This window comes from Euprymna scolopes, chromosome 18 (assembly GCF_053919585.1).
Source record: "Euprymna scolopes isolate OS-2025 chromosome 18, ASM5391958v1, whole genome shotgun sequence".
In the NCBI taxonomy this organism is placed as follows: domain Eukaryota; kingdom Metazoa; phylum Mollusca; class Cephalopoda; order Sepiida; family Sepiolidae; genus Euprymna; species Euprymna scolopes.
This window is the reverse complement of record NC_136499.1, coordinates 111,132,432-111,148,444: the sequence shown is the minus strand read 5'-3', so window position 1 is coordinate 111,148,444 and position 16,013 is coordinate 111,132,432. Positions and strand designations below refer to the sequence as shown.

General features: G+C 36.9%; 1 protein-coding gene across 1 annotated transcript in view; it reads left to right on the top strand.

Annotated features, from left to right (window-relative positions):
- Window positions 1–16,013, top strand: part of LOC145297761 (pseudouridylate synthase RPUSD2-like) — a 58,334-nt gene that overhangs the window by 5,407 nt on the left and 36,914 nt on the right. Inside the window, exon 2 of the mRNA XM_080144004.1 lies at window positions 3,879–3,899. Within this exon, the coding sequence (XP_080000130.1) occupies window positions 3,891–3,899 (9 nt within the window). The 5' untranslated portion in view covers window positions 3,879–3,890. The remainder of the gene's footprint in view (window positions 1–3,878; window positions 3,900–16,013) is intronic.

Sequence of the window (16,013 nt, the reverse complement as noted above, 5' to 3'; positions counted from 1 at the left end):
CATTAATGATCTTCCAAATCACATCCTTACATCATTTGTAGACATTTATGCTGACGACACTACCATTTATGGTACCACATCTAAGACAGTAAACGACCAAGTTCTCTCCAATTCTCTCTCCTCTGATCTTGAGCATGTAGTACAATGGGGAAAGGAGTGGCTGGTTACTTTTAATGCATCTAAAACCAAGCTTCTCTCTTTACATCATCAACATTCTGATCCATATCTGGCATCAATTTTTTTTTTTTTTTTTTTTTTTTTTTTTTTTTTTTTTACACAGTGATCACCACTTATCAAGGCCCGGAAGCCACTCAGGGATAAGGGTTATTGTAAGTACATCACGTTAGTGAGGAGATTTTATGAAGTGTTTAATTAGGGGGGCGGTTCATTAGGAATTTGTTAACATTAGACTTGAAGACATCCAAGTTGTAGTCCGGAGGGAAGCAGGCAGACGGAACAGAGTTCCACAGGCGTGCAGTTCTAAGAAAGAAGCTTTGCTCATGAAATCCGCGTTTTGATTTAGGCATAGATATAGAGTGGGGGAAATTTTTCACAGTGGATTCAGCTAGACGGGTGTTTTTCGTGAAAGATTGGCGAGGGGGGACCAGGGATTGGAGTTCAGACGAGCACCTGCCATGAAAGTAACGATAAAACAAGGATAGGCTCGCAACGTCTCTTCTGTGGGAGAGGGGTTGCAGGGTAGAGAAAAGGGCATCCCCCACTAAACCACGAAGTCTATTTTGTACTCTGTCAAGGCATGATAGGCTGTTTTTGGCAGCTCCTGCCCAGATATGGCAACAGTATTCCATCCTTGGCCGTACTTGGCTTTTATATAGATAGAGAATTGCATCAGTAGTGAGATATCTTCTGGAGCGGTAGAAGGATCCCACCATCTTTCCTGCGACCTTGGCCACAGACTTGATGTACGTGTTCCATTTCAGATCAGGAGTAAAGGTCAAACCCAGAAGCTTGTCAAAACACGGGGCCTCACCCAGACGAGAGCCATCCATCACAATTGATGCCAGCTGGGGATCAGAGCGTTGATGATGTAAGGATAGGAGTTTGGTTTTGGATGCATTAAAGGTAACTAGCCACATCTTCCCCCACTGAACCACGCGCTCGAGATCAGAGGAGAGAGAATCCGAGAGAACTTCGTCATTTACAGCCTTTGATGTGTTGCCGTAGATGGTCGTGTCATCAGCATAGATGTCAACGAATGATTTAAGTATGTGTTTAGGGAGGTCATTGATGTAGATCAGGAAGAGAGTTGGGCCCAGGATTGACCCCTGAGGGACTCCAGCATTTATATTGCAGGCCTCCGATTTTTGTCCATCTACCACTACTCTTATGAGCCTATCAGAGAGAAATGATTTAATGATTGAGCATTTATGTAATATTGTTTAGATGTACGGCCATCGAGGACAACCTGGATTCTTTTATTTAAGGATTTAATTATGTTAAGTATTCACCCAGTGATAATGTATGATCTGATTTTACTGAGAAGACCATCGTACCATACCCTGCATATAACCTTAGATATACCTAGGGCTACTGCCCTCCACTCTCCTGCTTTGTCTAGTGTATGGTATATATGTTCCGAGATTAGTTAGGATGTCTGCAGTAGAACAAGCTTGCCTAAATCCATATTGTTGGTCGGACAGAAAATTAGCAGCTGTAAGGTGATTGACTAGTGCTTAGTTTATTATGGACTCAAATATTTTGGCAAAAAGAGGGAAGATGCTAATGGGGCGATAATTTAATGAGTCGGTTATTTTGCTAGAATTTTTGTAAATTGTACGACAGAAGCAGTTTTTCAGCAGGCAGGAAAGCAAGATTCGTTAAAGCATTTGTTGAAAAGTTTGCAGAGGACTGTAACAACCTCAGCGGAGCATTTTTTTAATAGTACAGCTGGGATGAGATCGGGCCACATGCTTGTGAGGTGTTTAGATTTTTTATGATATCATGCACTTGAGAAGGGGTGATTTTCAGACCATTGAGTGTGGTGTTTGTCCGCAAAGGAAAATCGGGGGGGGGGGGGGTTGCTGGGCCCAATGTGGAGTTTGAAGTAAACCTACTAGCAAGCATGTTAGCCTTCTCGGTTGCCGTGCAAACAACCTCATGATTGTTGGATAGTGGGGGAATAGTTGATTGTCCATTATTTACTATGCTGTTGTAGATTTTCCAGAAGTAGGTTTTTACTGATTTGCCAGCATTTAATGTGATGGTTTGACATAACTTGCAAGCAGCTGTATTCTTATTCTTGGGAATTGACATCAAAATACTTCCAGCAGAAACTTATTGCCATAATGGTTGAAGGTTGTTGTCAGTATTTAGTTAATTTTTTACATATAGAAATTACATATGTCTGATATCTAATTAGTAATTTATTTCAATAAAATATACATTATTAAAACCAGAAAATATATATGTAATCGTACCAAGAGTCCAAAAATGAGGAACAAGAATATGACTGATGAAGAATGCTTTATTTTCGGTTGCAATTTACTGTACAATTCCTCAACATTAAAACTAAAAGATGAAGCAATAATTTTCTTTGACAAATAATGTAAAGTAAAAATTAATAATTCGATAGAAAGAGAAACGGCTGAAACTTTCTATATGCTTACATCTATTTTCCTCAAATTCAGTGCAGCTTTAAAAAGTCTACATGTTAACAGCACGTCATGCCTGTTATTTGATAATATGGTGTAGACGATGCATGTATCTTTGATAAATTTTCACTGGTATGCAAAGCTTGTTTTCGTTTACAATATAATTAATATTAGTATCATTCAGGACAACAAAATTTGCTGATAAATCGACATTAGAAAAGCTATTAATCGGCCGATTATCAAAGACCGATTGATCAGTATATTGCTATCTGAGATCGATGTGATCAGACGGCAATTAACGGACGAAGTTTGCGGTTTCCTTTCTATGCATGCTGTATGTACACACAGCTAAACTGATTTATACCAACAGTTTGTCTTGTGCTGTTATCGTAATGCGATCACGAAAGCGGTTATCTTCTGAATCAGCATTGCTTAAGTTCAACGACAAAATGAAAGTGACTGGAAACAATGTTTAGATAAGTTTTTTTTTTTTAAGAAAAAAAAAAGAAGAGGAAAAACAAGGCCATCTTATTTTCAGAATTTTCCTCCTAGATTAGTTGCTCTATTCAACTATTGCGTCCATAGCTAGTAAATGGGAAAGATAGATTCTTACTATTTTCGAAAGTTTTTACAGAAAGTGATTTTCCAGTCATTTCTACTTCCATTCCATAAAAAATTTCTCAGCATTAATTGACTCCAGTGATTCAGCAATAACTGTTTAAAATATTTAGACTCGACAGAATGGTGATGTAGTAAGTTTAACTGATTCTCACTACACTATCAAATCCGTCTCGCAAATTGGTGTCATCCAGTGCCCAGCATAAATATACGCATATTCCAGGAAGTTCATACGAGTTGACAGTCGGTCTCATCATTGATGGTGACACTGACAACGTACACGTTAGTAGTCCAGATCTTTTAAAGTAAAAGACCAACGCTTACTTGCAATAGCAACGAAGCATGTCTGTTTTCTGTTAGCAGCAATATTGGACGTTACATATCAGAAGTATTTTGATTTATATAACTGGGGGGTCATTTTCTTTTTACTTTACCTTTTAACATAAATTTTATATTTTTTCAACTTAAAAAAATAAATAAATAAAAAGCACTCAAACATTCGTTCTCGTGCACACGTGAAAAAGATAGTGTGTTATGCTCGGCGACATGAGTAAAGGCGAAGTAGATTATCTGCACGTTAAGGCTCTGCCATTCCTTCTCTTTTCGTTCGACTTTACTCTTTATTTTTTTCTTTTTCTCTTTTCTCAGGTTTAGAGGAAAATGGAAATGGTAAGTACTTATAACCATTGTTTAAAATGACGTCTACAAATCAGGTCACCTGATCAATTCACAAGTAAAAAAAAAAAAATGAAAATAAATAAATAACCTAATGTTGATAGAATTACCCAGAACGCATCATGTATGTTTGTTCGAAGCCAATCTAGGAGCCTCAAATTTAAGATAAAAGGAAACATGTTTATTAGAAGCATTTTCAGGGCGTTTACTTAACAGAATGTTAAAAACAACACAATGCTGAAGAAAACGCCAAATTTTTAAATCATGTCCGACACAGAAGAATTATAACAACGATAGCGAGCTTTCAAATGACATAACATGATTTTGAGCTAAGATCAAAGTAGCTGTTCTTCAGATGCTACACTTCAATTTCTTGTTCTCTCTCAGTGGAGGAGAAATCCTTCACGACTGAGACCATTTTTATTTTTGTTCCTTTTCTCCACGTTAAAAAACGACCCTGTTGTCTAACTCTGCCCCGTGGAGAGGCATTGTAAATAGGAACGTGACTAGTTCTGGATGCTAGAAACGACGTAGCTGACAGTGCGTCCACACGCGTTGAACTTAGACAGCAATGAACATTTCGAGAACTTTTAAAATGAAAGCTATGTAAATCTTAGATTATTTGGGCACTTTTGCATTTATCAACCCGCGATTCCACAAAAATTACTCTGGTGTGCCCGGCAAATGACGAGAAGAAGAACCGGAAACAGTCAAGTAGTTTTCTGAATATTAAGACATTTTTTTCCAATGTATTATTTAATGAATTTCAGTGGTCGTCGCTGTTCTTAACATTGGGAGAGGGGTTGTAACAATTTTTTTTTTTTTTTTTTTTTTTTTTTTTAATAAAGTCGCCCAGCCGTTTCCGGTTATTCTCGTCATCTACCGGCACATCCGAGTAACTTCGTGAAAATCGCTGGTCGATAAATGCAGAAGCAAGATTACTGTTCTCATCTTCAGTGTTATTTTTACAACGTTCCGGCCGATGTAATCTCCAACCTTCTTCAGTTGTAATTTATCGGACTCTGGAATCTTTCTGTGACACTTTTAAATCTGCATGGAATTTTAAACGGAACCACCAAAACGTTTTGAAAATAACACTCAAGATGAGAACAGTAATCGGTATAATCCAAATAATATGAATTGTTAAAGATCCAGAAAGATGTATATCTCAATTCCATCGTTTTCTCATTTTTTTTTTTTTTCCTAATTGCAAGATCCTTTTTAAGTGCGGTTTTTCATTTCTAACACCATTTTTTTTCTGGTTTTCTCCTTGTCCAATCATATTTGTAACTTATTGTGTATGTCACTTTATTTCTTTTTTTTTTTTTTTTGACGATATTAATCAGTCCATTGATCTTTTTGTAAAAAGAAACTCGGCATTCAACTTTTCACAATCTAATTAGATTGGCGTATTCTCAACGGGTTTGTGCATGTCTAGATTTTGATTGATATGCACAATTTATTAATCTTCCGTTGTCGTCTGCATAAATTATTATTCAAAAGAGTTTTCTGATATTTTTTTTAATTATCTCTTATTTCGAATTGTTTTTTTTTTTTGTTTTTTTTTAAGAAATCCAGTCCAATTATTTTTTTGTTACTGTTTTAATAACTTTAATATTAAAAAAAAAAAAAAAATCTGCTAACATATAATAATGAACATGAAGAAAACAGTTGTTAACTGGAAATTCCTACAATTATTTTTAGACCAGACCATGAATTTTTATAATTTTATATTTCCGTTGTTTAATCACGAATATAGTTGAAATAGTACTTCCATTGCTAAACGTGCTGATTGAATGAAATCAGTTCATAATAATAATAATAATAATATAATAATAATAATAATAATCCAAGACGTCAACTTTTCAGTTCGTGTGTTTGTAATGGCCGTTTGTGTCAAATCAATTACCATGGAATCATCACCATCGTCATTATTGTTACATCCAATGGCACTCTCATAATATGCGTATTTATATCGTTAGTAATCCTTCCAAAACCAGAAGATGTATTTATTTCACACTTATAGTATTAATGTTAATCGAGTTGAGTAGCGGAAATTCATCAAATAACTTATCAGACAGATATGTGTTTCTCGAGGAAAAAAAAAACAATTGGAGAGAGGGGTTTTTTTTTTTTTTTTAATGTTTTGTTTTTCCTTGGAATGAAAAATATGGTTAATGTTGATAAAAGTAAATATAGTACTGAAGTTGAATCAGTTTCTTCCGAAGAAGAAAGTTTTATGGGAGTATGAAATTCACAAGTGGTCCCCAGTTGCATGTATATCTTCATTGGGGAAGATGACGACGTTAGGTTTTTGCAGCTCTTGCAGGGGGGTGTCAACTCAACGTCCTTCTATATACAGTGTACAAGGTATTCCCAAATGGTCACCCATCTGGTACTGACCAGGCTCAACGTTGCTTAAGTTTAGTGATCTGAGAACCGGTGTGTCAACATGATTAAAAGATTTCCATTTCCTTTTATAAAGTTTGCAAAGTCGTCAGGATAAAAACTCTTACTTAATATAGAGTATACAGGCACCTTTCCGAAAAAAATAAGTTATATATATACATATAAGCAGGGTTACTCAGTGTTGCCTGTGTTCAAATGTAGGGCAGCCACATCCACAACATTTTGGTTCTCTCTTCTGATATTGAGCACAGTACTTAGGGGAAAAAGGTAGTTGGTTAATTTTAATGTCTCCAAAACTAAGCTTCTATCTTTTCACCACCAATTCCGATCTCCACTTAGCCTCAATTGAAATGAATAGTCCTTGTCTTGAGGAAACACCCTGCCTTGACATGCTTCTAGGACTGACCTTCATTTCTGATCATAAATTGAAGACTTACATGAAATTTGTTCCCAAAGTCACTAGCAAAATAGTGGGATTATTCTACTGCTCCATCAGATAACCCACTTTGGACTCGATTCTCTAACTCTGTAATAGCTAAATACGTCCTAAAATGGAGTACTGTTACCACATCTGTGGAGGGGTTGTTCAGGGCACTCTTTCCTGTCTGACAGAATATAAAACTGGCTTCGAAATCTGGTGGGGAACGACCTATTTTGCTCTCTGGTACTTCTTTTTTATGCGGGTATAAATTCTTACACGGTAAAAACTAATTAAATTCAAACAAATATAATTTTTTGTTTTTCACAATATTATGTAAAAATTTCATTTACACAATTTAAAAAGTTAACCTTGCTTATTTGAATATCATCATGGGCCTTGCATGGAAGTGGAATTATTACTTGTATATGTCGTTTAATTTAATAGTTGTTCTTTTTTTTTTTTTTTTTTTTTTTTTTTACTGTGAAATAATTTAGATTAGTATGAAATAGTTTAAACTTACAACAAACTTTGTTCATGGTCTTGGTAAAAAATTAAAATAAATTAAAAAAAACATTGATGCCGGCCCACTGCTACAAATTCAGAACAGGGGCACGTGAACGAGAACAAACGAAAGTAAAAAAGGGGAGACAACAAGTACATCAGAACCACTATTTTCATCGTAATTATAATTGTTTCTATTTATTCTCGGGAGAGGAGGTGGCATGATATTTACATTTTTCATAACTGTCATGTTGCTCAGGTAGTTGCATGAAATTTATAATTACATAATTTTTTACTGTCATTGCATCAAATCAGGAACTGAACTAATTCAGTCATAATTTGAAATTATTCCATTTGTTTGAACGGTTGATTCATGCATTTACACTTTCGATTTTGTTTGGTTCAGATTGAGAAAAATACTAACACGCATGTCCATCTTAAACTAATTAAAATTATTTATTAATATCAGGAATTTAACTAATTGTATCAAATGTATAAGCAGCTAAGTAAACGCTCTGAAAATGCTTTTTCTGGATAAAAAACAAACATAATTTGTTCCATAGATCCGAGTCTCCTATATATCCAGTTTGTAGACCAAAAATTGACAGAATAGTTCTGTAGAGACGCTTCTGCACTGAGAGACACAGTCAAGATCACTTATATACATACATAAACCTGAAATACTAAAATGTAGTACTTAACACTCAGCATGGAATGATCCTGTGAAAGGAGTGGCGTCCTTTCCTACATTTTTTTTTTTTTTTTTTTTACAAAGGCATCACCACAATTATCAAGGCCCAGAGGCCACTCAAGGATAAGGGTTAAAGAGTGTACAGTAGAAGTTGGTCAATATAGTAATCATTAGTAATGAAAATTTGGTAAATTTAATAACTTATATGGAACGGCTCATCAAGAACTTATTTACCTTAGACTTGAACACAACCATATTGTAGTCAGCTGGGAAGCAGGAAAACGGAAGACAATTCCACAGGCGTGCAGTTCTAAGAAAGAAGCTTTGTTCATGGAATCTATGTTTAGGTTTAGGCACAGATAAAGAGTGGGGGAAATTATTGATAGTGTTTACAGCTAGACGAGTGTTTCTTGTGAAAGTTTGGCGAGGGGGGACCATAGATTGAAGCTCAGTTGAACACTTTCCATGAAAATAACGATACATCAGAGACAAACTCGCAACATCTCTTCTGTGAGATAGAGGTTGTAAGGAGGAGAAAAGGACATCTCCTACGAGGCTACGAAGTCTATTTTGAACTCTATCAAGGCAGGACAAGTCCTTTCTAGCAGCTCCTGCCCAGATGTGGCAACAGTATTCCATCCTTGGACGTACCTGGCTCTTATATAGATAGAGAATAGCATCAGCAGTGAGATATCTACTGGATCGATAGAAAGATCCCACCATTTTTCCAGCGGCCTTGGCAACAGATTTGATATACGTGTTCCATTTAAGATCAGGAGTAATGGTCAAGCCCAGAAGCTTGTCAAAACTTGAGGCCTCCTGAAGACGAGAGCCATTCATTTCAATTGATGACAAATGTGGATTAAAATGTTGATGATGTAAAGAGAGAAGCTTGGTTTTAGATGCATTAAAAGTAACCAGCCACTCCTTTCCCCATTGTACTACATGCTCAAGATCAGAGGAGAGAGAATTGGAGAGTACTTGCTCGTTTACTGTCTTAGATGTGGTACCATAAATGGTAGTGTCGTCAGCATAAATGTCTACAAATGATGTAAGGATATGATTTGGAAGATCATTAATGTAGATCAGGAAAAGAGTTGGGCCCAGGATGGATCCCTGAGGGACACCGGCATTAATACTGAGAGCTTCTGATTTTTGCCCCTCAACTACTACTCTTATGAACCTATCAGAAAGAAATGATTTAATAATTGAGAAGACTTTTCCAGCTATACCATAGCTAGCGATCTTATGAAGTAAACCTTTATGCCATACCCTATCAAAGGCTTTAGATATGTCAAGAGCAATTGCCCTAGAAAGATTGCCACCGTCGAGAGATTTGCTAATCCTATGCGATATAACTGTAAGGACATCTGCTGTAGATCTAGCAGAACGGAAACCATATTGAGTGTCACTAAGAAGGTTATTTTTGTTGAGATGTTTGATTACTTCTGTATTTAACACAGATTCTAGCAACTTACTCATGACGCACAGGAGACTTATTGGCCTGTACTGAGAGGGGGATGAGCGATCACCTGAATTCTTAAATACAGGGCATACTGATGAGATTTTCCAGGGAGATGGGAAACTATTCTCCTTAAGACAACGTTTAAACAGTTTTGTAAGTATGGGCGCTAGTTCAGGTTGAAGTTTTTTGAGTACTATAATTGGAATACCATCAGGGCCAGTTGCTTTACTGGAATCAAGGTTTTTGATTAGCTTGGCAACATCACGTACAGATATACGTATATCACATAGCGTGTTTTCTGATACAGGAGGAAATATTGGGGGTTGGCGGTCTTGGTCGCAAAGGGTAGAATTAGCTGCAAAGTTCTTGACAAAGAGTTTGGCTTTGTCTGATGCTGACGAGATTACCTCAGGTCCATTGATAATAGTTGGGATGGAGCACACGCTTCTGTTCAGGATTCTGTTTGCTATTTGCCAAAACTGGTGGGAACCAAGCCGCTGCTCAGCTACTTTGGACTTAACAGATTGAGCATACAACTCTCTTGCGTTCCTTATTACTTTCTTACAATGGTTGCTGGCAGTCCTGAAAACGGCTTTAGTTTCCATACATCTATTACGTTTGAAGCAGTGGAAAAAGTGATTTCTGTGCGCAATGGCAGCAGCACATTCTGGAGAGAACCATGGCTGGCTGTTAGGTTTTTGCTGAAACATTTTAGAGGGTATGAAATGGTCAATACCTACAATTAACCATTCAGTTAGGTCTAATACTATAGAGGACACATCCTTTTTAAACATGGAATGCAGAGGTAGATCAGATATAAATGTACGGAAGCTATCCCAGTCAGCCTTAGTGTATCGATATACTGTACGATGAAGTGGTACGTCTGGGGACTTATTACATTTCATTTTTATCTTAATTGATACAACAGAGTGGTCGGAAGATCCAAGAGGCGACAGAACAGAAACTGAACATAGTTCAGGGCAAGTTGTGAGAAAAAGGTCTAGTAGGCTCGCATACTGGCCGTCATTATCGGGCACACGGGTAGGTTCCTGAACAATCTGAGTGAGGTCATAGGCAATGGAGAAATCATGACAGAACCTCCCCTCATCATCGGTCTTGTTTGAGTGGGTCAACCATTCGACGTTGTGAACATTGAAGTCTCCACATACGTGAATGTTAGCTGAAGGATAAGTAGAAAGGACTTGGTCAATTTTCTCAGATATGCTTTGAAAGATAGTAACTCCGCTGTTGTGGGGGCGATAGAGAGTAAATATAAATGCAGTAGTGTGAGCTAAAGCAACCCGGAAGCACATATAGGGTAAGTTAGGATCTTCCCTGGAGATGTCCCTCCCACATGGAAAGCTATCTTTAATATAGGCACATATTCCATGCCCATGGCGATCTTGGGGGTCAGATTTAGAAGTTAAGTTAGAGTATCCTGTAATTGCAAACTCATCTAGGGAAATAGCCTGTCCAATGCCAGTTTCACTTAAAAATAAAAGGTCTGGTTTAGTCTCCTGTAATTGGGTTTCAACCTCTGGAAGGTTAGAACGTAGACCCCTGATGTTGGAGAAGGAGACATGGTAGTAGGGGTCTACGTTGGAAGTTGGAGAACCGGGTTTAATCGTGTATTTTTTCTTGAAACTTGTCATGATGAAATTTTGGAATTTGTGGACTAGGTCGACAGATTTACTTAGAGCAGGACAGAGAGGGGAAACTGAGAGAGAAAAAGAAACGAAGAATTTTTTTTTATTTGTAGCTAATGATAAGGTAAAGCCGTAACAATTACCCACTAGTATGGCATCGAGAGGCCCCACCAGAAGCTACTGCATGGTCCAGATTCCATTCACCAAATGGCAATACAGCAGCCCCAGTACTTTGCACCTGCTGATAGGACAGCCTCCTTAGTGGTTAATCCAAGGTTCGGGTCCCTGACTATCAGGCGGATAACGTCAGCCCAGACAAAACGTTTACCTCCAGCACCCTTACTAGTGACATGGCTACAAGGATAGACATAGAAACAGAAAATTTCCACCAACTCTGCCAACTGTTCGCGCAAAAATACTGCCAACCTAGAAAACAGCTTATTCTTCTCCCTTTGTCAGAAAAATCACTCATTTAAAAAATGAGGACTGAGGGACAAATAAGAAGAAGCGAGAGTAACAGGAGCTGCCGATAACGCATCCACAATGCGTTTTCTACTCTCCATTAAAAAAAAAAAAAAAAATAAATAAAATAAATAAATAAATAAATAAATAACTAATAAGTATTGTACTTAATAAAAGTCCAACAGACCTGTTTAAGGGAAAGTATGGTGATAGATTCCCCTCCCACGAACTAAAAATGAGTACAATTAGGTAATCTATTTTTGCAATCAACTCGGTAGATAAATAAACATTTATGGACGAGAAAAAAAAAAAAAAAAAAAAAAAAAAAAAAAAGAAGCTAGCATTTAATACAACAGAAATACATAAATTAAATACTGAAATAAAATGTAGTTATTAATATTTGAATCTTAAAATAAAAAGTGCGAATTAGTAGAGAAAAAAATCACTTATCACAACAACGCATTCCGTCTCCAAACTAGTGAAGAATTTAACTTTTAATAGCGTTCAGAAGATTTTTTTTTGTTTTTTTAAATTAACCGTTAAGAGAAAGCGTGATTTTATTCTGAACTTTAACTAATCACGTTTTAAGCAACTTATGATATAAAACAAAATCGGATGGGGGGGGGGGTTCTTCCGAAGCTAGTTGGTGACGTTATAAGTAATTGCGAGATAAGATGGGAGCCAGAAATTAGGGGTGGGGGACTGAAAATGATAATATAATGGATTGATTATACAATATTTAAGATCAACTTGGTAGATAAACATTTATGGACGAGAAAAAAAAAAAAAAAAAAAAAAAAAAAAAAAAAAAAAAAAAAAGAAGCTAGCATTTAATACAACAGAAATACATAAATTAAATACTGAAATAAAATGTAGTTATTAATATTTGAATCTTAAAATAAAAAGTGCGAATTAGTAGAGAAAAAAATCACTTATCACAACAACGCATTCCGTCTCCAAACTAGTGAAGAATTTAACTTTTAATAGCGTTCAGAAGATTTTATTTTGTTTTTTTAAATTAACCGTTAAGAGAAAGCGTGATTTTATTCTGAACTTTAACTAATCACGTTTTAAGCAACTTATGATATAAAACAATGAATGGCTCTCGTCTTCAGGAGGCCTCAAGTTTTGACAAGCTTCTTGGCTTGACCATTACTCCTGATCTTAAATGGAACACGTACATCAAATCTGTTGCCAAGGCCGCTGGAAAAATGGTCGGATCTTTCTATCGATCCGGTAGATATCTCACTACTGATGCTATTCTCTATCTATATAAGAGCCAGGTACGTCCAAGGATGGAATACTGTTGCCACATCTGGGCAGGAGCTGCTAGAAAGGACTTGGCCTGCCTTGATAGAGTTCAAAATAGACTTCGTAGCCTCGTAGGAGATGTCCTTTTCTCTTCCTTGCAACCTCTATCTCACAGAAGAGATGTTGCGAGTTTGTCTCTGATGTATCGTTATTTTCATGGAAAGTGTTCGACTGAGCTTCAATCTATGGTCCCCCCTCGCCAAACTTTCACAAGAAACACTCATCTAGCTGTAAACACTATCAATAATTCCCCCCACTCTTTATCTGTGCCTAAACCTAAACGTAGATTCCATGAACAAAGCTTCTTTCTTAGAACTGCACGCCTGTGGAATTGTCTTCCGTTTTCCTGCTTTCCGGCTGACTACAATATGGTTGTCTTCAAGTCTAATGTAAATAAGTTCTTGATGAGCCGTTCCATATAAGTTATCAAATTTACCAAATTTTCATTACTAATGATTACTATATTGTCCAATTTCTACTGTACACTCTTTAACCCTTATCCTTGAGTGGCCTCTGGGCCTTGATAATGTGGTGATGCCTATGTAAAAAAAAAAAAGAAATAAATAAAAAATAAAAAGGGTGTTGAGCAGCAAAATGTCTGTTTACATTACACTTGAACTTCTGCATGTCAGTACAGTCAGGGAAATTCCAAGTCTAGCAGTCTTAGGGAAGAAACTATTTCTTGCATCTGGGGATTTCTCCTGTGTGGGGGTGGGATTTTGCTGCTTGTCAGGTTTGTCGGGGGTATTTACGTCAACGGGGCACAAGAGCTTGTAGTTTGTTGGAGCACCTACCCATCAAGTACTTGTAAAACAGTCAGAGGGATGCAACATTTTGTCGATGAGATAGCGATGGAAGCTTAGATGACAGTGCGGGGCCTATTAGTTGTTATTCAAAGGTTAGTCAATCCTGATTTATTAACTTGGTGGGGGATGTTATTACATTGATCAGTGGGTGGAAGTAATGGGATTAACAAATGCGGAGGGATTGAGTTAGATACTCTTAGAGCTCAAAGTTCTCTTTGGTGTTGACTTTCAAACCAATTTCGAAGATGCGAGATGACATGATATGGCCCTCACTTAAAACCACACCAAAGACCATAACCGTGGGTCATCCGATATGTTGAGCTGTGCTCTCGAGTGTTGAACTGTTGGGATTTGCATTTTGAGGGTGCTGGCAATGGTCCTGTTGTCATAACTTGGATTGATAGAGAGCATGAGTTGTACAGTGGCACATCTCCAATCTTGCTTGTTGAAGATTGTCATTTTCAGACATGATAGAAAGCTCCTATTGCTCTTGGGATCAACAGGTCAACTAGTAAATGGTCTGCAACAAAAGAAGAATAACGGTTTTCATTAAATGGAAATGGAATCATATGATGTTTTCTAGGCCAACAATTTTATCATTCCCTGTATTTTTATGTATGACATCTTTGTTAACCTTTTTTCTTTTCTTTTTTTTTTTTTTGTAAAAAAAAAGCATTAATTTTGGATTGTCTTCTCATTTCACTAAACTCTTCTGAAAATGAAAACAAATAATTTTTCCGGCAAGTAAAAGTGCAATTTCGCCAAAAAAAAAAAGAAAAAAAGAAAAAGAAACTTTAGAAAAACTATTAGGAGCATTCAATAAGTTTCCAGACTTTTTTTTATACAGGCATTTAAAATTGTTGTATACTCTTGAAAATTCAGTATATTATTGCTATAACTCTTATGAGATGATTGGCCAGTTTTTATGATTTCAGGTTCAAATGAACAGCTACAGCAGAAATTGGAATACACCCTACTAAAGCCTGGTTGTCACAGTTAATGAATTTCAAAAATTCAATCTGTACATGAGGACACTTTAGAAGAACATATATATAGGGACGGCTCAGCAAGAACTTGTTTACATTGGACTTGAATGCTACCATGTTGTATTCACCCAGGAAGCAGACCAGCAGAACAATGTTCCACAGTCGGACAGTTCTAGGAAAAGCCTGCGTTTAGATTTAGGCACAGTTAGAGGGGAGGAGAAATCTGTTTTAAACTTGGAAAAAATGACACAAAAATGTACGAAATGCTTCAGACTGCTTTTATAACATCTTGCATGAGTGGTATAAGAGATTCAAGGAATATATATACTAGCAAAAGTACCCGTCGTTGATTGGGTCCAAAAACAGCCTACAGAAAATTGATTCTGATTTATTAAAAGTATGATAGGTCATGAAAAGTAAGGGTTGTAAAGAGATAGCTTCGAATTTGGGGGTATCAAAACCAAAGCAAAATATGATGAAAGTAAAAATAAAATAGATAAACCCCATAATTTATTATACCATACCTGTTCATACTGAAACACTTATCACAATATTCTGTGGATCTATATTAAAAAAAAACCTTGTTAAAGTTTGTGACATATTTCCATTCTGTGGAGGTCAGGTGCGAACGAACACCCCATAATTTTATTATACCATATTTCTTCAAACTGAAACATAATTATCAAAGTATATGTAGTGGACTGGTGGATATATTATATGCATCCCCCGGTCGTACAAAATAGGAAAAATGAATTGAGAAAGGAAAAATGAATTGCTTTGAGAAGGAAAGTCTATTGTCGTAGAGAGAGAAAGAGAGAAAGTCAATCCAGTTTGGTGTGCGTCTCTCGCTGTTAGCTGATGAGAAGGAAAGTCTATTGTAGTATAGAGAGAGAGAGAGAGAATGAGAAAAAGTCAATCCAGGCCATGGAGATAGAAAACGTGTAAGGTGTACATACTGTCTGTTAACTCTTGCTCCCACACATACAGTAGCAGGGGACGTGATGTGCATGGGCGCGCACGCCCTGAAAGGGGCGAATGGTTTGTTGAACCTCTTAGCTCGGAAGCCGAATTGAAAAAGGCTGGAAACAGATTGTCTCTTGCTTTTATAGTTGTTTCCGGTGGTCTTTTGCGCATGTGTGGATTTCCTTTGAAAGTGGAAATGACGTTGCCCATGTGTGCGTATGTGTGCGCGTATGTGAGTACATGTGTGTACGTTAGCGTGTGTGTGTATACACGTGAATGTGAGTGTATACACGCGAACGTGAATATATGTACGTGTGTGGACGTGCGCGCGTATGTTTGTGTGCACGTATGTATATGACACGTAATATAGCTTGAGATGTGAACGCGTGTTTTTGTGTGAGACTAGAAAAGGCTCCCACAATACTTCCCTTCCTAGGAAAGAAAAAA